This window comes from Corvus moneduloides, chromosome 2 (genome assembly GCF_009650955.1).
Source record: "Corvus moneduloides isolate bCorMon1 chromosome 2, bCorMon1.pri, whole genome shotgun sequence".
NCBI lineage: Eukaryota > Metazoa > Chordata > Aves > Passeriformes > Corvidae > Corvus > Corvus moneduloides.
This window is the reverse complement of record NC_045477.1, coordinates 21,536,743-21,563,828: the sequence shown is the minus strand read 5'-3', so window position 1 is coordinate 21,563,828 and position 27,086 is coordinate 21,536,743. Positions and strand designations below refer to the sequence as shown.

The following is a 27,086-nucleotide window of genomic DNA, read 5'->3' as shown; positions in this document are numbered from 1 at the left end:
ACGCAAGCACCAAAAAATACAAAGGTCATCCCAAAACAATATAATTGCAAGACTTGCCAGAAAAGTAAACCTTACAAGTCTTGTATTACACATGTAAAAAAACCTGTAACCTGATTTACTCCACATTGTTATTTTCCTTCAAGCCTAATGCTCTAATTTTCCCAATGATCCCAATATTCAACAAAACTTCCTCATACATGGGAGTACAAGTCGGTTATGCTTTTACCTTATTCACCTTTGCTATGTGGAAACCATTAGCATGAAAAAAAATCAGTGCTTACAGTATTGTGGCTGTTGGATCATAAGGATACAACTCTGGTGGTGATAATTTCTACCATATGTTGTGATTAAGCATATGTACGTGACTAAGTAGTGGCTATGAAATACTCTTATTTTTATCTCTTTTAGTAGCATCCTGCAGCCATGAGAATGTGTATTGATGATTCAGAACTATTTTTTCTTCTCAGTGGAGGTGCTTTGTGTGCAAAAAAGACAGTGTTTTAATTTTAATAACTACTGTTAAAAATTGCTTTACTGTCTACTTTTATTAACCTTACCAGAAATTGGCTTTTGCCAGGTATCAACATATTCCGGAGGTTTTTTGACATCTGTGTCAATTGGTCTGGCAGTATCCTCAGGTGCATAAAGGTCATCTGTGAAAAAAGGAAATGAAATAAGTATCTACAGTGTGGCACCAAGTAATGGAGCACTTGTATATTGCATATGTTCAAACTCCAGTTGACATGATGTGCAAAACCATCATATGTGGCCCATGTCTGTTTTTACTGATAACTTAGTGATATCCATTAACTTCTTATTCATGTAAGTAGAAAGTGATCTGGTTTTACAAAGCCTGCAGTTTAATTTTAAACATTCCTCTAGTAAAGTATATTTGGAAAGAGAAAATTAATAAGATGAAGAGGTAACAGATGAGTTAAATCAAGATTATACATGGAAAAATGAGAAGAGAGAACATTCTAGTTTTTCAGTGTAGAGAATAAAATGTCCATTAATTCTTGCAAAGGGCAAAGTTCACCTTCTCCTCATAGTAAGATTTCTGGTCAGCCTCCATAATAAATAGTTAGAGCAATTCTGGACCAAATATATTCACCATATTTGGAGTACAGGAGACAAAGTATACACAACATTCAGTTTGTATACGAGAGAAAGTCCTACTTAAAAGTTACATAAACACAGTTTTAAAAATGTAAGTGGCATTAAAAAGATCAACACCACTCCTGGTAGAGAACAACTGTTTCACATGCTGGTATTTATAGGACAGCCAGACTGTTAAATTAATATGCTTTCTCTACAAAAAGTAAGTATACTTGCTTTATAAAAACTGTATATATAGTAAAGCAATAAGATGCATTGCAACTTCATCATGTTTGTGGGAAAAAAACCCACACACCCTTGCTCAAGATGGAAGACAAAAACCCCTAAAATTTGATATATTAAAAAAACCCCTCAATATTACTTTAATTATCAAATTCCAACCCTATTCCACCATGATCTAATCAGCTAAAGATTTCATAGGTTTATAATCTGGTTCTCAATTTGTTTTGACATTTCACTAGTATTTTGATGGTATGAAGCAGATACTTTTTCAATTACTTTACTATTTGACCATTCTTGTTGCATGTTCCTTACAAATCCACAGCCCATACATGATAAATAATTCACTGAAGATTAAAGTAATGAGACTTGCAGTAAGCTGGGAACAAGATGCAGATGACCTGGTCCCTGTGTCTGAAATATCTGAACACATCATATGGCTTTCTGTAACTGCAATTTGTCTTCAGGTAAGTAAAACAATTAATTAGATCTTCAGATATACAAAGCACCAGAGTGATTATCAATGCTTCATGTGCGTGATGTTCAAGGAAGAAAAGGCATGAGAAGACCAGCACCAGCTCTAAAAAAATTAAAAATAATCTTGTACATCATGAGTTATAGTCAGAGCATGTTTAGTTTCTCAGTTCACCTTTCAGTGAACATACCAACAAAATGTTGACTAATTGACTAATTCACACTAAATCACCCAATTATATATGACAAATCTAAATAAGTTTTGCATGTTACAGTGTTTACAGAAAAAACTATCTCTATCCTGCTCCTTAAAATCTAAGTTAGAATCACAATCTTTTCTGAATTATATCAGCTAAGAATGAACAAAATATTGTATACGTTCTAGATAGAAGAAGTAATCTTTTTTCTTTTCAGAAACGTGAATTGCTCTTCTGCCATTAGTAAAGTAGTAATGAAAAATAAGGAAAAGTTTCAAACCACAATACTTTCATGTTGACAAAGTCTCCCATTTTGAGTATTTCAATACACTTTAAAGTTACATAAAAGTTAGTGTTTTTACACAAGATACCTGCACAACCAAAGTTTGCTGTATTTGTCATAGCATTTGCCTTATCCTACCTAATGTAACTTATTTAAAAGCACTTATCACATTCATCCAAACTTTTAACAGAATTGAGAATAGATCTATTACTTGCATATCTCTTTGTGTCTTCTTTTAATTCTATATTTTTTCCTGGAAACATTCATGAGGTCTGGAACATGTTTAAACTAAACTCCGTGTCTTTAATAGGAAGAATACTATTAGAAGGGTGGATCATTTTAAGGGAAGTAATGGGAAAATTGCCCTTCATAAAATAAACTGAAATACCTTTATACTTGAGTTCCTTTGGAACTTGGCTATACACATACAGTTTAAAAAATAAAAAGAAAATAGAACACAAAGTTAATGGCCATTGTAATGAAAATCATGTATGCCTCCCTTTCACAAGAGAAATGGAAATGTTGCTCAAAGTTTGTTTGCTGACATTTGTCAGGAAGCTCAGTAGATCAGGAGCAGTAGATCAGGATTAAATTAAAAAACAACTTACAAACAAGTTACATACACTAACATGAAAAGACACCTGAATAAAATTATATTCTAGAGAAAATGGCTAAAACAGGTCGAAAACCTAAAAGGAATGCTAGTCATGAGGAAGCAATCCCTGCCTCTTTTCCCCAATCAAGTTTACCACCTGGCACTACAGCTGGCCAGGAGACTGAAAAGCCTGCCAGGAAACCAGCCACAATCCCGTGTGCTGGTGCTGGAGAAAACAAATTCCACTGCTTATCATCTGGGCTCTGCAGCTGCCAAGCACTCTCTGCATGGGGTGAAACATCTTTGCACTGAGGCTAATGAGCCCAGTCAGGAAGAAGAAATGGAGTACATTCAACAGCAGTGCCAGTCCAGCAAGGAATTAAAAGATCCAAACTGGTGTTCAAACAACGGAATATCCGAGAATAAGTGATGTAATGTCTAAAGGTGAGTCTGAAAATACATTGTTACATACACAACATATTCATAACAGCCCAGTTAAAAATTCTGATCATCTTAGATCAAAAGTTCAGGATTTTGATAAGCTAGCCCCAGGAAATACTGAAAAAGAAACTTTTTTTCTTTGCTCAGCTGGTAAGATTTGGGGTTCCAGGTTATAGAATTCTCTTTCCTAAGTCTCTTTTGCACACTTAGGAATTCTTGTGCAATAGATAATTAATTGGACAGTGCTTGGGAGAGATAGAGAAGATCTCTTTAATTGATTACCTAAACTCCTTCTTGTGCAAATTTATTTTTGTGGGCACAGTCAGCCTTGTGTCTCAGACACTGCCACAATACTGTGATGTACTTGCCTTACAGAAGACTTGGGAATACACTTACTGACCATCAAAAAAAGTACAGATGGAAAAGTTGTGAAAAGCTGCAGCCCCCTCTCAAGATGTCATAAATGTGCAGAATTCACTGGTCATTTCTCTTACACTTCTTGGAAGAAGGGTACAGATTCACAGAAACGTATCAATGAGGTGTTTTGGCAGTGGGGTTGGAGGTACAAAGAAGTGGGCAGGAGATAACAAAAGCCAGCTCCTCTTTAGTACTTTGAATACCAAGTTTGACTTGAAGGGCCCACTTGGCAGGACACAAAATTTAGCTTAGAGACTACAGGATGTTTCTTTAACTTAGAGAAAAAAATAATTATGTAACTTGGCAATGGAAACTGCTACTGGAAGTATCATTTTTCAGATTAATTCTAAAAGAAGGTATTTATTTACCAGTGAGTACACACAGCATGCACAGTAAATAGTAGTCTTGTGGTGACTTTTGACACCATCTATCACAATGAAGATCTAGTTCCTCGTGGCAACAGGCACTACTCTAAAGACATGGAAATAATAACAAGTGGTGGGCACACCAAGAAGGGTATTACAATAAGATTGCTTAAAACAATACTTTAGCAACCTAAACCAGCATTAAGCACAAAAAACTGCGTGTAACAATTTGCTACTGTTATGTTTATACTACTGATTTACTTAGCATGTATTCGTTTTTCCTGGTGTTTTTTATAAGCTCTAATACCTCTGCCAAGGTTATGAGCATAGGGGAGAAGAGAAAAACTCAATGTACTGTGTAATGTAATTGTGTGTTTGTGCATAATTTCATAATGTGATCATTCCTGGAGACCAGTGTGCACTCTCCTATTCCAGTAACCAGACATTAGCCAGCTCACTTATAAGGTGATTTCCAACACAAGTGAACAACAAAACTTTTTGACCCATAACTACTGAAATTGGGCATTTAATGCTGTAACTGGCTCTGATGTCCTGGAATTTGATGGCTTCATTTAATTTACCAGAAGGATTATGAAGTGTCAAAAAAACACATGCCTCTAATGAAGGCATTCACTCTGTATGTAATACAGAAATGTATGTCATGTTCTAAATAGGTTAAATTTAATTCACTTTAAATATACAACCATCTCTTTGAGCTTTTACCATTTCTAATAACATGGTGGGCTTGTGAAAATGTACTGGAATGAGTAGGTCAAGACATTCTATGATCAGCAACAGGTATTAAATTGCCAAAGATACAAGAAAGAAACGTTACACAAGCAAAAACATTTAGAATAGATGGAATATCACTCAGGCTATCCTAATCTAGCTAGCACAGAAATAGTTAACAGGTCCCAGCACTAATATGGGACAGGAGCACTTTTAGTGGGTGATCAGCCAAAAGTTTGCCTTGAATATGCACATTATTTATATATTTATATTATTTATTATTTTAAACTTGAATTGTTGATGAAGAATCCCAGAATTACATATTTAATTAACCAATGGCTGTATTAAAAAAAATCCCCAACAGTATTTCTATTGATGTAATAAATTAATGCTTTACAAAATAAAAAAATATGGATTCATTATGAATTAGCAGTGAAAATATTATGTTGATTGGATGGAAAAATCAGGTACAACTGAAAAAGGAAAAATGATTTTCCCTCCAACCAAGCCTGTACTTTTAATAAGTCTTTGTGGCTAGGGATATTTGATATCTACGTGCATATGGATATATAAATTGAAGACCCTTGTCTGTCATCCACCAACATGGAATTTTTTGGTGCTGAAGTATCCAAGCCTGAATACTGCACAGTCCAAATGCTGCATGGTCTGAAAGTGAGTAGGTCTGATGTGAACACACCCTGGGCATAGAGAGCAACTAGCAAGATTAAGGCTTCCTTACCAAGCCTCCTGACTTGGACTCAAACAACGGGGTGATCCTTTTCAACTAAGTGTTTTTCAGTAATTATTGTGGATCTAACATCTAGGAAACATTACCAAACAGTAGCTACATAATAATCCATCTGTAAATTTACTCAGACTGAGTGCCAATATAATTTCATAATCACCCTCAGGAATTATATGACAAGATCAATAGAAGCAATTACACATGGCATTCTGAGGAATTAAATTCTACAATAAAACACAATGAGATATTTTGCAGGGCTCAAGATGACTTGGGGAAGTCACATTCTGCTCTTTCATTGATAAATAAAAAAAAAACCCAAACCCCAAAACTCTACCTGTTGTTGGCACAATCCACTTTGGCAGTCCAGGTGCTTTTGTTCTGGCTGGTGCTAGTGTGGTTTTACTAAAAGCTGTGAGAGAGTTTCAAAAGAAAAAAAGAAAAAAGAAGAAAAAAGAAAGAAGTTCCATGAGAAGAATACCCAACAGACTTCTCTGTGATGCCAGCAATTCCACACTAGAGAAGAAAATGTAACACCTGCTGTGATAACACACAGAGTTTTGGTTTCTTTTCTTTTCTTTTTTTTCCTGTTTTGGAAAGGCTTTAACACTAGACTTATTAATTGATTGAAAAATACCCTTTTGTTTTTTTTTTTCTACCAGCAATGCTTAAAATTCCACTAAGAATAGATGAAATTAATTAACTATTTAATCTCTTCCCCATCCCAGATTGAATAAAAGATTATTACCAGGTCTGGTCTGTGATTTATCCAATGGCTTTGGTCTTGCAGAAGTGAGACGTGTTTTATGAGGTGCTAAAAGAAATAAGGTTCTGTTTCAATGCTGTGTGTGAAAGAACACAGGCAGTGCAGTACGATTTGCCAGACAAAAAGGTCCATGCACCAATGTGATACAGCAAAATGGACATATGAGAGTTCTATGAGTTCTAATCCAAAATGCATGTGGAAGATGCTAGTTTCTTTAGTGGCCAGATGACTCCATCATGCAGTCTGACCAGCTACATCCATATGTAGGTTTAGGAAAAAGATATAAAATATTTACAGCCAGTTACCCAACTGTATATGGATACAGAGTTAGCTCTGCAAGGTATCCATGGCCTTAAGACATTTAATTAGGTTCTGTAAAAAACAAACAAACAAAAAACCTCAAAATAACACACCAAACTGAACCCCCCAAAATCAAAGACTTAGATAAAACCACAAAACATTGAAATATTGCTGAGAAAACAACTGGAAGCATTCAATGCAGACACAGTGTGGGACAGCTGAAGCACAGTGTCATCACCAAGGTTGAAATCAGAAGACTTCAACCTTTTCTTATGGTTGCCTTTCGCTTGCAAAATAATTTTGATACTGTAATTGTTATGGGATCTGTGAAACTCACACTGGAAGCTGAAAGCATAAGCAGTAGTCACTGTTATCTTGTGCCCAATCATCAGTGTCTGTAAATTAGTTTTTTAAAATAGCACTGGCTATTTGATATTCCAGTCTAATAAACACTTGACCCATAACACTTAATTCAGCCTCGCCAAAGCATCAGAGAAAATACTTATGCAGGACAGAACACAATACCTATTTTTGACATTTAGATTTGGGAAGTTTTACAGATCTAGATTTTGTAAGGAAAAAGTTGGAACTGGGTTACAACGATGTTTGCAACACTATATATCTGAGTATTCAATACACAGCTCTAACACTGTTTAAAAACTTCATATAATCTTTGATATTTGAGGCAATACTGAGCAAACCCCATTTTCAGAGCAATAAATGAACACTTGATAAGGGGAAAAATAAATGTTCATATTATGTGTTTGAAATAGTTTTAAAGGTAATAATGAACATACCATTAAACATTAAACTCTACTGATTTTTTTTAAGACCTACAGTACAACAACTAAGAAAATCTTAAAAAATTACCTGTATTGTACCAAGGAATTTCAGTTGCTTGACCAATTTTGGGCCTGGGTGAAATGTGGTACGTTTCATTGGGAACTGAAAATGGAGATATTACTGCTTATCAAATGCAAATGATTTCATTTTAAACATAAGACATCACAGGTGGAAAGGAAATTCAAACTGTCTGTGCAGATCATAAACAAAAGAGTCAGTGCTAGAAATCTGGCTGAAAATCATGCTTTTATACAGGTAAAAGACATTTCGAGTCTGGGAAGATATATATCATTAGTAAGTCAGACAAAATCAGAAAAGGTGATCAGGCAATGCCTTTTTAAATGACTCCTCAGCCTTGTACATGTAATACTTATTTCTATAAAGAAACACAGGAAGAAGAAAAATGGATGGAAAATTAAAACCAGCAATATTTTGTACATGCACTGGACTGTAACTAACAAACGAACATGACAAAGATATATTAAGGTATTTCTGCTGATTAAAGGGTACATTTAGCCATATAGCAAAAGCAGAGAAAGTAAAGATGTATGAAAAATAAACTGACATAATATTCTCATTACCCAAAGTTATTTTGGACCCATCAACAACATGAACTGTTACAAGGTTAATCGATCCCAGGTGTGTTGCCCTTGGAGCTATAAAAAATAAACCATTGTTCTGTGAGAAGGGAAATTAAAAAAGTTGGATTTCATGAAGGATCTGTCTCCATTGTTTCCTAAAAACCTATCTGCACATCTGCTAGGACAATTTTAACAGACACAAGACAGACACGTTCTGATTAGTCTCGATGTATTTTCATGCTGACAACCAGACAGGGCAGCTATTCTGCTGGGCCCCCACTAACTTCAGAACACTTGCCCTAGACCTGGAGTTCTGACAGTCTTTGGTCTTTCTCATACTTGTTGTATTAACTTACACTTCCCTAAAAAACTTCAAGAAGTTTTTAGTAATGTATTTCTTTTTCAGACCTCACTCAAATTTGAATGAATTAACTGAAAGTTATCTAAGTTACTGGATTAAAAGGACAGACTGGTAGGCAGAGGCACACCCGACACATCTTTTTGTCTTTCAGAAATAAGGTTAAAATATGGAAGCTGGAAAATAACCTACTTACTAGCATAAGGAGCAGTGGCTAAAAAGTGCCATTTATACTCTACAGTAAACATTTGTTTACAGTTTTTCCTAACAGCAGCTTATTTTGCATATACACCATTATAATGATTTAAACTTTAAAAGGCAGAAAACAAGCCTCTAAATTCTGTTTTCTAAAATTCTTTCCCTGAAACTAAATTTGTAGTGGTACCAAAAGATGGCACTTGTTAACTATGACATGATTGGAAATAGCTCTTATTCAACTGAGACTTAGAATCTAACTTGGCTGCTGAACAGCCTTTCAAAATAAGGCATTTAGAAAAGAAATCTTTTTCCTGGACTGTTCAGTTTGATGTTCATAGTAATATATATGTACATATGGTATATATACAGATAGAATATAGTTCTTGAATAAATAGGGTCTCTGCTTAAAATATTTTTGGCTATATAAAATGGACAAGGAGAAAGAAGTGTGGGGGGGAAACTATTAAACTATTCATTAAGCTATTTGCCTAAGACTAAAATTTTTTCAGTTCAGAGGTTAGGTCAGAGAGTAAGAAAGACCAGGAGCTGCTCTTATAGCCATGTAGTCCCTCCTCCCCCTAATTATATTTATTTCCTGTTATCTTCCTACACAGCAATTTTTACTGAAATAGTTCACCCCATGGTAAAGCTGAGGTATCACCACTCTTCACTATAACTGAGCATCCCTGAATCTACCGTGGATACTGCAAAAATCACTGGAATTGAAGGTAATTCTGCATCTAAATGTCTTGGACTGAGACTCTGTAACCGAGATTCAAAAGTACTTGAGAAATTGAATCAAATGTATTTAGGGTAGTAAAATCCCCCCAAAGAAAAGAACTTTGTGACTGTGACCGCAGAAAAATATTTTTATTAAAATTAATTGAATTTCTCGCATTTTTTGATGGCTACTAATCCCATCCATCTGCTTTCCATGGAAATTGATGCAATTCTTGGGCATTCACTTTGATATAATTTATGAACATACTCTCAGCTGAACAACGATGCAAATTTCTGTCTACTTATTATGCATGCCCCCTGACCGCAGACCTCAGTGACAGCAGAAACGTAACTAAGGCAGTGCCACAATAACACTTCTAAAGTTACAAACTGTAAATTACCAGGCTTAGTTTGTGGTACTTCTGGCCTGACAGATGTTTTGGATTTGGAAGGAATGAGCAGTGTTTCTTTTGGAGCTGAAAGAAAAGGAAAAAGATTATTATTGTATTCTTCAGGAGTCATGATCCAATGCCATATTTAGCCCACAGAAAATGCATGCCTCAAATGCCTGAAAAAAAGACAATAACAATTCCATGGCTTTCTGGAACCTGAAACAAAGTGACTATCCAAAACACAGAAAAGTCCCAGCAGTGTGCTGTAAGTTGAGTTAGTGGCTAAATTCTTGCTCTAAAAGAAAAATTAGGCCACTGAGTTTGGTTGGAGATCTGACAAATACAGACTTCTGACCAGACATAAGCTGTAGGCTATTTTTGCTTTATTTCAAAAAATAGAAATGAGAATCCTCTGTACTAAGATACATGCACGTGGCAGCAGAACGAAGGATAGTGAAATGGTGCTTTATAAATACCACATTGGAGAACGCTGTCTAGAAATTTCTCCTTTGAAAAATTAGAAATACCTGCATCTTAATGTTAAGGAAACTTATATACCCATTGTTGCCCTTGAATGACCAGTAGTAGTAGATTTTGTAATAATTGGTTGTGGAGTTGTCAGATGTATTGCTGTTAAGGAGAAAATGTGAAAAATTTTAGAATATTTGTCTGTAATAGAAACAAAGAAGCATTTGCTAAAACCTGCAAAATGGCCCAAACTAAGGAGTAGCAGAATATCTTGAAAATCAACTGCTGACAGATATAATTATCTTTCTACTAACTTCTGCTATACATTCCTTTTATCCTGAAAATGGGAAGCCACACAGTCCTCCATAACTATTTTTAAACCTACTTTCATTTCAATATATTAGACAATGTCTGTTGCTAACTGTCCAAGCACATTGTAAAGGAGTTCTGTTGCATTTCAAGAAGAGATTAAAAAAAAAGTGCTCACAGAGGAGCATCCAAGATTACCAAGCAGTAATTACAGTCTGCCTAGCCACTGAAATTTGTCAATACCCACATTACTATATTTCAGTCTTCTTTTGCTATGTGTAACAGAAATAGGAAAAACATTATATATATTATACATACCCTACTATTGTTTGTAGTGTAGTTTTGGCATATTTTGGATTGATTATTTAAAGTGTAATGCATTTGTTTCAGCACAAAACTGGCCATGAATAATTCCATTAAGGAGCACAAAACCAGAAACTTGGGGAAAGAATGATTAAACACAAAATTAAAAGAATTACTCCATTACCAGGTTTGGCGTATGGCACTCTTGGTTTTTCAGTTGTTTTTCGTTTGGTATGAATGAACTGCTTTTCAGTTGGAGCTGGAATAAAAACAAACAGCACCCAGAACAATAATTGAAAAAACACACTGCTTCTCACAGCACACAAGGAACATAAGCACGATCTCATCTGGAATAAGGCAAATTATGTAAGAATAAAGCTGAAAACCATTCAGTTGGAATTCCTGCAAAGAAAAAGCAAGTTAAATGGCCACTAACACAAGAAGACTTCTAAAAAATTATCTTCAAATTTGTAGCTTTGCATCAAGCAGTCTAGAACATAGTCATTAACATCATCATACTGTAATAGGACAAAAATAGACAGTGGTAACCTATGTCTTCCTCATCTGCCGCACATGAGTATCTGAGGACAGGATTTCTTTTTCAGTGGAACATTTGTATCAAACTTGATTTATAAATTAAATTCTTTTGTTCTTATGTAGGAATGATTTAATATTGTTATCTTCGTACTATTCAGATAAAAAAATCTTGTAAAGAAAAGTAGGAATCATTAACTGGAAAAGGTTTTCTTAGCACTTTCTAGTCTGTGGTCTACACCAATGGGAGGGGTCCAAAATTATCTGCCTTAGCCTGTGCATTCTTCATCCCCCTTGCACGTGAACATTACTCAGATAGCTCAGATGTTTACAACAGGGCACATACTTCATAAAGCTACATGAACAGATACTGAATGAATACTAACCTAAGTATCATTGCATACCAGGGAATACATATTAAAATAGAAACATGGTTAAAAGCAGTTTTAATTTCCTCTTCCTCTTTCCAAAAAACCCCATAATTTGAAGATTATAAAATGCCTATTAATATTTCATTAACCATTCTCAGAAAATCATGATCGAGATTTGTCTCTGAAACTGGGGACAGAAAACTGATTGAACAAAGATTGCTCAAGCAATGCTCCTGCTCCCCAATACTGCTTGGATTCAGTGACCCTTTCTTGGTCCACATCTGACAATTAAGTTAAGAAGAAAGAACACTCAGCTGAGGTTTCATATATTCAAGCAAGTTTTCCCAACATGGATTACTAGAAGTAAGCAGAGAGGATGGTTTTAAGAACTAGAGTTGGATTTAGACGGTCACATATCTGGTCTGGAGACTTTATGCTGTTGCTGATGTATTAGAATTTTCTTCTGTAAAATTAAACCATGAGGAGTGAAGAAGAAGAGTATTTTGGAATGAAATTATCCACAATTCACATGAAGAACAAGGGATTAACTCGGTTAGAGCATGGTGCTAATAATGCAAGGGTTCTGATGGGCCAGCTTACTTCAGAGCTGGACTTGATGATCCTCATGGGTCCCTTCCAACTGAGAATACTCTGCAATTCTGTGAAGAATCACTATCTGCTCTTTAAATAAAGTCCCCTTTAACTGGAAAATAGATAACATCTGGAGGAATTGCATCATCCTGACTGGAAAGGCTAGAAGATGAGGAAAAGAACCTTTGAAAGTGAACGAGCTCATGCATTATTACCCTTATCAAGACCAAAGAGCAAGCAAGTATCTACAAGAAGGGCAAAATTTCATTATTAGCTTTGAATAAAATGTAATGGGGTCTCTCTAAGATGATATTCTCTAAAAAGAGTGGAAAATAGAATAATTATTTATGAAATAACACAGTTACCAAATGTTGCCTTTGTTCTTTCAGGAATACGAGGAATCATAGTAGTATCTGGTTCATCAAAGGTTGGAAGAATCTCTGTTGGAAAAAATGTCAATAAATGATCTGAATAATGAAGGAACCTCCCTTTCCTCCCCTCCTTAAAAAACCTTTCAGCACTACACTGTATACAACAGGAAAGAGGTGTTTTAAAACAGCAATGGGCATTTACCCTCAGAAATTTTTGGTTAGGAAACAACATTAACAATCCTTCAGTGAAATCACTGATTATATTACACGGGTCAGTAGGATTTACAAAGGGCAGTCACCTAATCAAAATGTAATTGAAGGGAATTCGCAGTCTAATCTGGGTGAAAATGTGTGTATCAAGAAAAAGCAATGCAACAGCGTTAGGCAGTTTCTCTCATAAGAGCTTTAAAAACATGGTGCAAACTACTGAAGTGTCTTGCTCAGATACAAGCTGCAAATAACTTTTTATCCTTGATTATAACATACAGGCTGATACTATTCCTTTGAAACATAGGTTTAAAAGAAACATAAAGATTTTAGTTATAGGCTAGCTGTGTTGAAATTAGAACAGGGAGGAATTCGGGCTCAGCTATATTTAATTAAAACAGTTAAGAGAGCTGGACCTGAAACTAGTAATTGATTACTAAATAACTGATGATCTGTCCTTTGCATGTTTGCTTAGCTGTGTTTAGAACGAGGAACAGAAACATTGATAAGTTGGTGTAGGGAACAAGGACAATCACCAATTTCCTCCCTCTGTGGGAACCTATTAAAAAGTCACACAAGAGGAAACTTAGAGGTCACTAAAGTAATTAGGGTTGTTAAAGTTCAGAAAGGAGAAAAAGGTCAAAATGAGGAAGATGAGTTACTTCATTTATTTAGGACCAGTGACCCAATTCAAGACCACCGATTCAATTCAGAACACACACTATGCATGCTTAATAACATTGAAGCTCATTTCCATACGAAGCAGAGAATGGGAGGTGTTAATGTTATGAATATGCATTTGTATTTTGGATATTCATAATTTTTGTAAATAAAAAGCTTTGGTTTTGCTTGTATCGGGTCCCTGCATTTTGGGGAGCTATCCTACGCAGTGCCTGGTGCCAAATGAAACATTCACTTTCTAACTCTAAACTGTTAGAGAGTTTTTATCCATCTCAGTTGGATATCGGTATTAGACCGATATTCATATTTTGGTAAATCACCTTCTGTTAATATCTTCATAAAATAAAAGAAAGTCTTGAACTGTTGAGGTTTCCATCAGATTTAATTGCATCCCTGCAGAGGTTTCTTAACCTAGAAAAATACCCAGGTAACAGCAAATGCACTGATGACTGTTCTCCCCACTGCCACCCTGAAAGCAATTGTTCAATTATCAACTGCAGCTTCACAAAAACCCAGATAATTTACCAGGCTTCCTGTATGGAGCATCTGGGATGGGAGTTGTTCTAGGTTGAAAAGGAATACGTTGTGGTTCTTTAAGACCTGAAAGAAAAGATCTGTTTTAAGGCTTTATACTTTGACAAAATTAGGTTTATTGCACAGGCACTGCATGCCTCATGCTTGCAAAGAAAAACAATCCCTGCATGGCAGCCTGAAAAACTGAGTGTCAGATATGTACAGGAAGTCAAGAGGAAACAAAATCCTGAATGGAAACATGGGTGAAATTAATGAGGTAAGCAAAATCTACAGTCAAGCAACAAAACCTGAAAGAACACAGACAACTCCAGGGAATGTATTTCCGTCCGTATTTCAGAACCCATAACTGCAATATCCATTGCATGCTTGTCTCCTACAAGTGTCAAAGGAATTACAAGATGTGTGACAGGGAAAGAAATTTTCTGCGACGACAACAAATCAGCTAGGAATCTTTCAATACCTGCAACAGAGTAGAATTTAGTTCAATTAGTAGAAAAGAAAACAAATCAAAACCACAAACAGATTATGTGAAAAACAGACTCATGATATATAAGCATTGGTCCAGGGAGCAGTGAAAAAATGCTAATGGCCAGCTAAGAGCAAGGTAAGAAGTTTACCTGTTGCTGTCTTTTGTTGTTCAACTGTAAATGTACTAGCTGCCAAAACTTCATAAAAACAAGAAGATACACAGAGTTAGGGGTAAATATAAGTAAGTGGTAAAAATACTCCCTTTAACATGACTGGTTTGTTTTCAATTGAAACATATTCTTTTTTTTTTTCTTTTTTTTTTTTTTTTAATTTCTTTGTAAAATTAGTGAATATACACTCAAAGTAATATTCAATGGACTCTTTCAGAACTGTTAGAAGTTACAGAGGTTTGGCAGTTCATTAGTATGCAAATCCCTATTAAGTTTATTTTTAAGGGTCAAATTCCATTACCAGATCACACAAACCCGTGAGTGGTTTGAGTTACAGTTACTTAGGGTCATATACGAAGGCCCTCAAATAAGTTTTTCTCTAAGCACCTTTTGACAGGCACAAAAGAGATGCAATTTCTTCCAACTTTTCATAATGTTTGTATGTTGTCTACCCTGCTCTACAGAATATTCATCAGTGGTAGGTAGGTGTCATGTGGCTGAAAAGCAGAGGCAGCTACAAAAACTCAGACACTAAAACCAGAAATCAGCTCTATCTTCCTTTAAACACCTGTTTAATGATCATTAGAGAATGTATTTGTAATATGAAGAGATGTTAATCAACACTTGATTCCCTGACAAAGGACAACCCAAAAGAACCCCTGGGTATTGAAGCACAACAAAGCAACAATGTACCGGGTTTTGTGTGTGGTACTTCTGGACTTGGTGATGCCCTGGGCTTGGAAGGGACTCGTCGACTTTCTTTTGGACCTGTGGAAATGAGCAAAGTTTTGAATTTGTTATTGAGAATGATGGTTCTTGGACCTGTGAAGATGTGCAAAGTTTTGAACACATTGTTGAGGATGATGATTCAACATGTGTGTTTTGATTTTTCTGACAGAAGATTCATTTTCTGCTAAGAAATTTTTTAGGGCTTATTTCTGTCATTTGAAAATAATCTCCTGTTAGTGCAATCAATACTATGCCCGTGCAGAGACTAAAGACAAAGTGACTGTTACAGTGCCGTGTCAGGTTAACTCTCCACTCCAACAGCAATAACCAATAGAGCTTTCTGCAGAGTAAACTGCTGTAGTTCTCACACTTCCTAGTTGGGCTTCTCAAGTGTTTCATATTCCAAAACCTGCTGCCCATTTAAATCAACTCCTCATTAAAAAATAATCAACAAAGCTGTCAAAGCAGAAGAAACATGGAAATTTACCACTGCTTTTCAAATGGACAGAGCTATTTCTAAAGTTTTGGGAACAGGAAAGTACTGTAATTTTACACTTCTAAGCAAGCAACTAAAAATACAAATATTTCTGTCACACTCCAAGAAAATCAAGATGCAGATTTTCCTGTGTGCAAGAGCTCAAGATGAGTGTTAACTCACACATCTCCATCATTTTGTGTCATTGACATGTATAAATATCCAGCTGATTGTTTCATGACAGCTGTATAGCAAAATTTGATTATGACAGTGACACATTGCCTATTAAATAAGCAACTCTGTATCTTCAGAGAACTCCTCAGTTTTGAAAATTTTCAGTGATGAAACTTTCATGCACTAATGGGCAAAATATTGATAAGCTTACTTGCTCTAGTTGGAGGAACACGTGGACTGGGTGATGTTTTAGGTTTGGAAGGCCTGTGATATGGATCTTTTGAAGCTGAAAGAAAGAAACTGGGTTAAGCATTATTAAAGTAATAAGTAGCTTCAAATACAAATATACTGCTCTGTAATGGGTGTTGTCCTGGAATGATTCACAATATCAAATTCAAGTGACAAAAATACCTTAGTCAAATGGATCTGCCTCAAGCAATCATATGATCCAGGATCAATGAAGTAATTGTATTCTGACAGTGAAATTGAGGTTCGAGTGGAACAGAATTACTTTTCAGTCCTTTATGAAGGACTGAATTTCATTTCATGAAATTGGAGGGGAAGGGAAGGGAAGCAGATAAAGAAAGCTCTCAGGATGCAACTCTGCCCTCCCAAACCATACGAGCACCTGAAATGGTGCCACCTCCACAGGATGACCGAGAACAAAATTAGGATCATGTTCTGATCTGCCCTCTGCCTCTTACCATTAAATGTTGAAGGAAATGGTCCTGTCTTATGCGTGTAACAACTTGAAAGGTACAAGGATTCTCCTCGATTGTTTAGTAGAAAATAAGGGACAGAGAACCTTGACTATTAAATTATTAAGGAACATGCAAAGAAAGATGACAAATTTTTGCAGGTCTGCTTTTAATGATTTGTACTGAAGAAGGACAATATGACCATTCAAACAAGAAGCATCATTACCTATTGTTGACTTTGCTTTCTCAGTTCTACACCTAATTGTTTCCAGAACTGCATTAGTGTAATACAACAACAAAACCAAAGTATTACCAAGAGCAATCAAAATGTTACAATCACTGTCTCCACAATAATCATACCATCCCTGCTAGGGCTGATGACAGACAGTTACTCCTCCCTGAAACTCAGCATCAGAGTGTTATGTTCCTCAGAATTGCCTCCAGTTCAAGGTAACAGCTCTAATACAGAACAGATCCCAAAAATAAATTTGAAGTTTTTGTAAAAGCCACGAAGAGATTGTGGGTGGTTTTTTACGTTCAGCTTCGTACACTTTCCTGACTTATTTCAAGGGTTTTTTTCAAGCAATAAGTGCAGACTTACTGGGGAGAAACAGAACCTGAGTTGCTGTCTCTCTGCCCCTCTCTTCACCAATACCATCTAATACTCTGAGTACCTTGGATACCCGTAGTAGGTCTGGCTGGGATGGAGTTTGTTTTCTTCATAGCAGCCCCTGTGGTACTCTGTTTTGGATCTGTGACCAAGGAAATGTTGATAAAATACCAATGGTTTAGTTATTGCTGAATACAGCTTGTTACAGCATCCAAGAGTTCTTTGTTTTTCACTCTGCCCCCAGGCAATAGGGCTGGGTTAGGGGTGGGCAGGATGCTAGGAGAGGACACAGCCAGGACAGCTGAACCACCCTGGCCAAAGGGATATTCCAGCTCACGTCATGCTTAGCAACAAAACTTTCTAAAGCACCCATTGCTCCTGGTCTGGCACTGGTCTGCCTGTGGGATGTGGCACGTGGTTGTTTTGTATTACTTGCTTTTCCCCCCCTCTTTTTATCCTTCCTTATTAAACTGTCTTTATCTTGATTTTTTTTCCCCTCTTTTTTTCTTTTTTCCCCTCACTTCTGCTCTTCTGATTCTCTCCCCCAAACCACTGTGGGGTAGAATGAGCAAGAGGTTAGGGTGTGCTTAGTTTCTGGCTGGGGTCAACCCCCTACAGTACCTCACATCATGCAAGTGTGAGTTGCATAATTTACTTTCTCCATCCTTAATTCTCCTAAGGTTGTATATGGGTATAACAACCCATGTGGACACAATTATAGGAAGTATTACACATTCTTAAATCTCTGAACAACACCAGGGCTGTGGAAAAGTGAACCAACAAGTATGAATGAAAGCTTGTGCCTGGGAAAAAAGTAACAAGCTCACAGTTTGAGAAATACAGAGCAGAATCCTTCGTCTTTACAATGAAACCCCTTGTTTTCACCTTCATTTTGCCAAAAGACAAGCAAGCTCACACAGAAAAGACTTATTTTCACTGAGAATTGTACAGAAAACATCCAATGTTGCAGTGACTTAAAATTTAATAAAGAACTGAACATATAGATTTTCACCTTACCAGGTTTCTTATAAATTCTACATGTCACTGGACTTTGTCCCTCAAGGAATGTTCCAAGATGTGTGCCCAAGGGATACACAAAAATCTGAAGCTCCACTGATCACAGTAGAATCCACAAGACACACATGTCAGTATGAGAAGGTAAAGAAACAATGACCTTACCAGGTTTTGTTCGTGGGACCTCTGGGCTCGGTGATGTTCTAGGTTTGGAAGGAACATGCTTTGGCTCTCTAGGAACTGGAGAAAAAAAAGAAAAAAAAAAAAAAGCAGCAACTACAGCAACTATTAGAATTTTTTGAGAACTGATACTCACAGAAAGCATAATATTAAAAGAGAACACATGCTTTTGGGACCCTTTGGAAGCACAAAAAAGCTTGACTAATGGAGAAATATGAATGCTTGGTACATAACAAACCCCAGTGCTGATGGAAAACCTTTGTAACAGGATAATAGAAAACAAGGCCAATAGGGTTGTACAGTATAAAAGGTGAAGCAGCACATGATAGAAACTGAGTATAGAGACAAGTAGTCAAAGGTAGATTGTGGTGCTTCCCTCCACTTTACAGAATACATTTGTGTGAGAAAAAACAGGAAAGGATGATTATGAATTGTTAGTGTAAAATTGCCAAACCCCCCCTTACAGGATGAACTTCAATAGTAAAAAATTATGGCAGTGGAATGCAATGAAGATGTGCTTGTGATACTCAGTGGGGAAAAAAGATAAATGTGATGGTCCCCAGGTCATTTACCCAGTAGGTAAAATTACCTATTGTTGGTTTTAGTTGATCAGTTCTAAGTGTTATAGATTCCAGGACTGTATCAGAAACAAAAGAGAAAAGATGTTTTGTAAGTTGAAAACTTACAATTAGCACCACTTTCTGAAATATATACTTTGTATACTGCCTCATACAGAAACAGCTGTATTAAAAGAAGTGTCTGAGAAAGCAGTGTAATCTGCAATATAATGTGAGCATTGTTCTCCCATAGATTTCAATGAAATATCCAAATATTATCATTCTGTTATTCAGAAAACATCTTTTTAGGGACACAAATCTCGTCCATTGGTGGTGTGTTTCAAATGCAGTTTATATGCACAATTGGAATCAGACAGTACTTTCTTGTTTACTGGATACTGTCTTATTAAAAAGCATTATATGATGTATTGCATTGCATGATCATAGAATTCAGCTCTAGACTGAAATGGATCTAAAATAAAACTGGGTGATTTAGAGCCATAAGAATGTGAAATTGATGGTATCCTCTCTGTGTCAATTTTTCCGTATGGATAATAATTGAAAAAAAGAAAGAAATTTCTCTGGGTATTTTAAGACAATTACAAGATAAGTGGATGATGCTGTAGAAAAAGATCTGTATATTAAAGATTCGCAAAGAAATCGTAAGTTGTTTGTTTGGTTTTTTGAACACAGACCAATACAAGCTTGTAAGATTTGTGTGACAAAACCATTAACCATTTCAGAGAAGGCCAGAGTACCATAACAATGAAAAATGGCCACAAAGGTAAAAACTGAGTTTATGAGAAGTTGCATTTTAAGATGTAATTTGGAAACAATGTTTTATAATCAGATGTCATGGTTAAAAAATTATAAGAAGACAAGGATTTTGACTGTTTACTACATGAGGTAATCACATCTAATAGATAATGTCAGATTTCAAAACTACTGGACTATGTCTACAATTTAAAGGTCTTCAAAAAAGTGTTTATCCTTAAATTTTTCACATTTGCCAAAGGATAACATATGTTGATATTTGAGACCCTTGCAATTTTCTGTTGATATTACCAACTGGAGAGCATGGGACAGAAAGCAATTTTCTCTGCCCACCACTGAATTCAACTGCTCTCACATTTAATGGCATAAAAATCCAGTATTTTGGAATATAGTGTAAAGAATCATTAATACCAATAAATATTTATAAGCAAATACTAAGTATGTATGTATAACTGGGCAATTTAGTCCCTCATGCAGTAATAAATAATGACATGAAATTAATTAATTTTGGCTTAGAAAGGAAACAGATTTATTCTAACAACGCAAAGCAACTTTGGAAAGAATTATGCCCCCCAAGTAGCCTCAGAACACACTTTAATTGCTTGGTATTTGCTTTAGTTACCAAGGTTAATATGAGTGTAACAACACTATTCTCATCCAGTTGCCCTGGAGTAGCAGAGGTTTATTCTTTTGCTCAGTGAAAATTACCTAGCAAATGTTACAGCTCCTGAAAACTGCAACTAAATTGCTGAACATAGCAGAACAGAACAGAACCCCATTATGTTTAACTGGCTCAGATAATTAAGCAGCTGCTCATAAATACATTTCAATCCAAAATAAACTGTACTAGAAAAAAATCACAAAGCAGTTTACCATCTTTGGCTTGTGGGATGTAAGGTTTGGGTGAAGTTTTAGGTTTAGAAGGAACACGTTGAGTCTGCTTGGGAGCTGGAAGAGAAAATGTGGGTATAAATTGGTTAAATTGCACAGTAATTAGTATCTGATACTAGCTGAACACACAAGCACAGAAACCTCACACCTGCAACTGAGAAGAAAAGAGGTAGGCAAGTCAGGTAATACTCTCCATGTGTTTACAACAATCTAAGCAAGAAAGTGTAATTTTAGTCATTTTTGAAGCTCAGTTTTTTGTTTGCTTGTTTAAAATAAAAACTGGAACAAGCACAAACAAGCATAATTATTGAGAAAGGTGATTCAGAGCTGCCAGCATAATTTATTTTATAAAGGAGACATTCCAGCTGTGAAGAGAGCAATACACCCAACTGTTGTGAATGCCAAGCAAGAGAATTACCTAGAAGAAAAATGAAGTTAAATGAAACAATCCTGAGGCATAAGGTGATTAACTTCAGTGATGCTTGCTGTGACGGAAAGAAAGCAAACACGGCAGCTTGCCAAGGAAATACTATTACCTATGGGTGACCTTGGTGGTTCAATTCTAAGTGTAATCGGTTCCAAGACTGCAACAGAAAGAGTGTGACAAAGTAAGTATGGAACACACTCCAAAAATTTAAAATTACTCCAGTGGTAAGTAATAAAAGCAGGTACTAACACAACAGCACAGTAATGTGGAACTTCAAACTGACTTTTAAACCGTGGGCAATTAAAGTTCTTAATGATACAGGTAGAATAAGAAATAAGTTATTGAACAAACTTGATGGCAATAGAAGCAAAATATGTGGATATAAACCAGTAAATCCAAGAACAAGCAAGAGAAAAGATCACAGAGCTTAACTTAGCGACAGCAACGGACTCTTGATATACAATAATGTCAGGACTCCCCAAACTGAACTCTGTTACTACTTGAAAGTGCTGTGCTGACCATGACAAAACAGCTGAATTTTTCCTCTAAAGTGAGCAATTAAGCAGAGGACTAAAAGGCTGCTATTGCTAGAGGTGTATGTATTAGCTACCTGAAAATAGTTTGATAAAGCCTCCTTGTTTTTTCTCATATCCACTTACAATTTGGATCATAGAACCAGTATATCATGCCCTTTTCCTTGTCACAAACTATACCAAATGGGAAAAAAATTATGAGGTAGCAGAATCTATAAAAATTTCTTGGCAATCAGGAAAATATACTAAAATAATGTTAATGCATCAGTTCTCCCCTCTCAAGGCATTAACAAGTAAAGTAGCATATAACATACAGACATACACACCTAAAGATAGAACCTTTTCTATAACCTATACTCACTTATCTCCCAAACTCTCTTATGCATCTACTGGTTTTAAAAATAGGCTTCACAATAAATAACACCATAAAACTTTGATTGCAATTGAGGGGATTAATACTACACTATTTATTACATGTCTATTAACATTCACAGTATAATATTCTGTAGTATTAATATTGCTGCAAATAAAGGAAAACCCCAAAACAATGAGTATTATCTTCTACTGACAGTGGCCAGATACTCTATAGAAATCTCAAACTAGTCACTAATTTTTCAAATGTTCTCACTACATATGCCTGGTTTGCAAAGACTTTGCCATTATTCAAGCTCATCAGTTACCTTTGGAATTCAAATTCAAAGTCTTTTTCTACAAAACACTAATTTCTATTTTCAGGTTGCCTTTGAAAAATCAGTCAGTTCTTTCAAAGAGAAAAACAGCTTCCAATAATAAAATAGTTTAGCAGTGTGTAGTTTTTAATGTCATTTTCTGATTGTTATTTCTATATTCCATAAATTCTTTATTATTGAAATAATTCTTATTCTTCTTCTAATCTAAGTGAAATTTCTAAGTAACTACCTTTGAAGTGATATCCTATCTTTTAGAAGACATCTCCATGCTAAGAACAGGGAGAAGATTATACTTCCATTTGCTCGATTTGGACCACACATGAATAAGCAAGAAGCCTCCAGAAAATGGTGTTTTCAATTGCACATATTATCAGACCAATGAAAAGAAGAATGACTAAAGATGACTCATAATCATTACCCTCTGCAGTCTTTGGACGTTCATATGTGTAGGGACTCCTAGTAGTGACTGACACTGGAATGGTTGCTGCTGGAATAAAGAGAATTTTCTTAAGAGAAATACAGGTGCATCTGTATCTACTTTATGGCTCAGCTGCTCTTGCTTCCCAACTATAATCCACCTCCTCACAACTCTTCAAGTGGAAACACTGAGTAAATGAAAAATTTACTGAAATTACCCTGTGTGACTTTTGCTGCTTTTGGAAAATAAAAAGTTTATTTATGCTACCGGAATATACTGGCAGAGGAGCTCTCTAAATCTCCATCTTCCTGTTTTACTGTATTTCTTTTTTCTCTTTATGGCTGTAGACCACTGAAAAGAAACAGTTCCAAAGAATTCAATATTCTTTGTTAAATCTTTCTATTAATTTTCCTGGGTTTCTCCCATAGTGATACAAAGGATAGATTTGAAAGGCTTCAGGTGTAAATCACTGTAAAGTCACAGAAACCAAGGCTGAAGATCCCAGCAGCTTATCTAGTGTCACTGCACATTAGATCATCAAGTTAACAAGTTTCCTATCTCTGTCTGGAGTACTTAATTGGGTTTGAAAAGAACAAACTCCAAACACTCTGAAAAAGATAAAGAACTTTGAAGTTAAAGTTGGTAGAATTGTTTAATATTAGCATGACTCTGTACTATCAGAGTCCATTTTCACACCTAAATACATCTACAATAATTGAGTAATCTTTGTGCTTATCCTTCAAATTTTGCTTTGTTTACTCTGTTTTGACTCTTAGCCTCTATCCTTCCCTACAGATTTTAATTAGGAAAGAAAAAGTGATGTATGATATGCCTCAAACTGTATTTTTGGACATACTAGCAGTTTGTCACATTGTAATTCACAAGCATTTTAAGACTCACAAGTACATTTATTCCAAGGAAGTTACCTTAAAATTTTTAAATACAATAAAATCTGAGACCTAACACTTCCAAAACTCAGTCAGTTTAGATACAAAATCACATTCTTAATTTAAAAGTCTCTATTTCCCCACATGAAGGTTTATGGTGGTTTACCTGGGTGGACTGTGTTTAAATTTAAAAGACTGAATAATTTCAGAATTCTAAAATTTCCCTCTTTTCTTTACTGGCATTTTTTATAGCTTAGATAGCTTTTGTATTTAATACTATTGCCACTATTCTATGAAGGCAAAATACTCCAAAGTGTATTCAGGACAAATCATTTGTGGATATAAGTAAATGCCCAGAGAGGTTGTGGAATCTCAATCCCTGGAGATATTTAAAAACTTTTCTGTAAAGAAAATGTTGCAGTGCTTTTGGGTGCACAATAGAAAATTCATTATCATTTCCTTTTCTGATAAATGGAGAAGGTTTAGAGAGGGGTATTCATGCTAACAATCGCAAAGTAGTCGACAATGGCTGGGCATGATCACATTGTCAACAAAACCTTTTTTTCATGCAGGTAACAGATTCAGTTACCCAAATACCCAGAAACAGAATGAAACTGTGAACTTTTGCAAAAATGTACAGTCTGTTGGTTGGAAAAACTGAAAATTGTTTAAATGTTTGGGGTTTTTTAAATGAAGCTTTTTTCTCCACTGCCAAAAAAGACAAATACTTTACCAGAAACAGCACAAAAATCATATTAATAATGAGAACCAAAATTAATTGCTTGACTCAAAGGCAGTTATTAGTAAGTCATTGTTTCAATATGAATTTGGCACACACTCTTCATTATTTTGATTCACTGCTAAGGAAAGATGACAACCACTATCATGACATAAGTTGCTAATTTAAGCTGAACTTCCAAGTAATACTGGAACACAGACAGGCTTCTGCTCTTTGACGATTTGGCCACCTACCCAAAAGCCACCTTATCCCCATGCACTGCATATTTCATGCCTCAAATAATATTTTCTGAACGAGAATATAATCATTTGACAATCAGAACACACGCCAATTTCACAAGTACCTGCTTACAAGAGGAGCATGACAAACTGTATCAAGATTAAAAAGTTTGTCTTAGGATTGTACCTGATTAATTTGTGAGACCACTACTGGGGAAGGAAAAACCAGAGGCACGTGCACAAATATGGAACCATGCCACTTTCTTTGTAGGCATATAGAAACTTGCTGTAGACACACTCAGTGTGGAAACACCAAGATAAAACCTTGATCTTGGCAGTCCCAGGGTGCAAAATAAATTTACGCAACATTTTCCAAATGAGCAGCTCTTTTTCTCTGCTGTTTCAAAAAACAACATGCAGGACTCATATTTATATTCAGACATAGACATCTACAGCAGAGACAAAAGTAGTGATTCTTGTAATACAATACTGGATTTCCCACACTAAAAATTATGCAGGAGCTGTAATCAGCATGAAAAACTAATTATGCACAGTATTTTGAGACAATTCCAAGTCATATGTGCCATTCCTTTAACAAGCTTCACAGGGAATAATTTGATCTGAAGAGAGTTAATTTCTTTTTATGAGCAAAAATAATTTGCAGGGAATCTGGAAAGAATTTAATAAAATCATCTGAGCTCTTCCAGCATTGAGTAATATATTCTTACAATAAACAACTATTCAATTTCAAGCAATTTCAAGCTTTCTAATTTCATTATAAACCATGTAACACTAGAAATATTTTTACAACTGTATTTATTTATTCTTCAGGTCCAGAAAATGCCAGGTGTGTTTTATTCTCTGCCATACATCATAGACCAAATTTAACCTCAGTGTGAAGGTGCTATTTCATTTGGGATAATAAAATATGTCTTTACTGAATTCCAGAACAAAATTCCACTCTTACTTCCACAGTTTCAGGTAAGTCTACATTTGCAAAATGATCACTGAATCAATACAAATCCTATGGTTCTATGTAGGATGTTACAACCATCAGCAAAACAGTAGAATTTGCATTTTCTGGACCCTATGCTGAACTAAGTTGGAAACCTTATTATTTCAAAATAAAAATCAAGAAAACAATTTGCTTTGATATCAGGCTGTGTGAGTTGGTGGCTTGGGATACAAAAGGTAGAAGTTTTCTTGTTTTGCTTCTTTCTTTTTGGTTTTTTTTGATCCAATACAAAAATATTATTCCTCAAAGAGGAATTCCTCACCTTTCTGATGATTAAGTGCTGAACTTCACACAGAAGAAATTTAAGCTAAAATGCACTACTTAAGTGACACACTATAACAAAGGTTTGCTATGGAAATTAGTTACCAGGTTTAGTTCGTGGCTTTTGGGGTCTGGCAGATGGTCTAGGTTTAGATGCAGAAGTAGTGAGTTTGGCTTCTTTAGGAGCTGAAAGAAATATACTGGATTATAAATTTATCCTTTCCACTGTATCACAAAAAAATCAAATAAGGCAATGAATGGCTACTGGGGACAAAAGCAAATGGTAAAATCAGACATGCCAAGAAGGCTTCTCAAAAATCTTCCTAAGACTTCATTACCCCAGCAAAATCCCAGTTTGTTCTTCACAGTAAAAATGAATAATTGCATTTAAATATGCAATTGTAGATTGCAATCACATCCAAATATTCCTCTCACTAAGTTAGCAAATTCATTTTTGCAAGATACCTAAGAGATAAAACAATAATGCTTTTTATCCTTTTGAATACCAGGTCAATTTTAAGCCAGCAGAAGACATATATAGACAAAATATGCAAAAATGTCCTCCATTTTTGGCACAGTAAAGGAATTACTGGCAGACAGCTGGAAAAACATGGAATCAATTAAAAAAAAAATATCTAACTGCTTCATAAGTGCAGTCATTGAATTCTGCTAATAGAATAGAAGTAGCATCATGTAAATGGTAAAAATTAAGAACAATGAGTTCTAGAAACCCCTTTTCCACCAAACATGCACGGGCTGAAACTGTAATTGGCTAATCTGTCTGTTGGTCTGACTTCAGATAAAGTATAAACTCCATTTCAGGCATAAGTCAGTAGCTTTGTGCATTTTTAAAAAGCGGTGCTACAAGACTGCTTTCCAATAAAATGTTTCATAGCAATTGACACAGTGGAAAAGTGTTTGATGTTTGCAGAAAGGACAGAGCAGAGTGAGACATGAAGTGGCTGAGAGATGTTTTTCAAGCTAAAATGATATTCAGAAGGATTCACAAAACAGTGGAGTTAACACGTTAACCTAGTGCCACAGGAACCCTTCA

General features: G+C 35.6%; 1 protein-coding gene across 1 annotated transcript in view; it reads right to left on the bottom strand.

The window, feature by feature from the left end:
• ABI3BP (ABI family member 3 binding protein) overlaps window positions 1-27,086 on the bottom strand; it is a 126,883-nt gene that overhangs the window by 30,381 nt on the left and 69,416 nt on the right. Inside the window, exons 29-47 of the mRNA XM_032094251.1 lie at window positions 26,138-26,218; window positions 22,913-22,981; window positions 21,382-21,429; window positions 20,828-20,902; window positions 19,213-19,260; window positions 18,609-18,683; window positions 16,333-16,407; window positions 15,437-15,511; window positions 14,723-14,770; window positions 14,097-14,171; window positions 12,678-12,752; window positions 11,001-11,075; window positions 10,295-10,366; window positions 9,746-9,820; window positions 8,069-8,143; window positions 7,515-7,589; window positions 6,327-6,392; window positions 5,916-5,990; window positions 558-653 (exon numbers count right to left, since the gene is read on the bottom strand). Of these exons, the coding sequence (XP_031950142.1) occupies window positions 558-653; window positions 5,916-5,990; window positions 6,327-6,392; window positions 7,515-7,589; window positions 8,069-8,143; window positions 9,746-9,820; window positions 10,295-10,366; window positions 11,001-11,075; window positions 12,678-12,752; window positions 14,097-14,171; window positions 14,723-14,770; window positions 15,437-15,511; window positions 16,333-16,407; window positions 18,609-18,683; window positions 19,213-19,260; window positions 20,828-20,902; window positions 21,382-21,429; window positions 22,913-22,981; window positions 26,138-26,218 (1,353 nt within the window). The remainder of the gene's footprint in view (window positions 1-557; window positions 654-5,915; window positions 5,991-6,326; window positions 6,393-7,514; window positions 7,590-8,068; window positions 8,144-9,745; window positions 9,821-10,294; window positions 10,367-11,000; window positions 11,076-12,677; window positions 12,753-14,096; window positions 14,172-14,722; window positions 14,771-15,436; window positions 15,512-16,332; window positions 16,408-18,608; window positions 18,684-19,212; window positions 19,261-20,827; window positions 20,903-21,381; window positions 21,430-22,912; window positions 22,982-26,137; window positions 26,219-27,086) is intronic.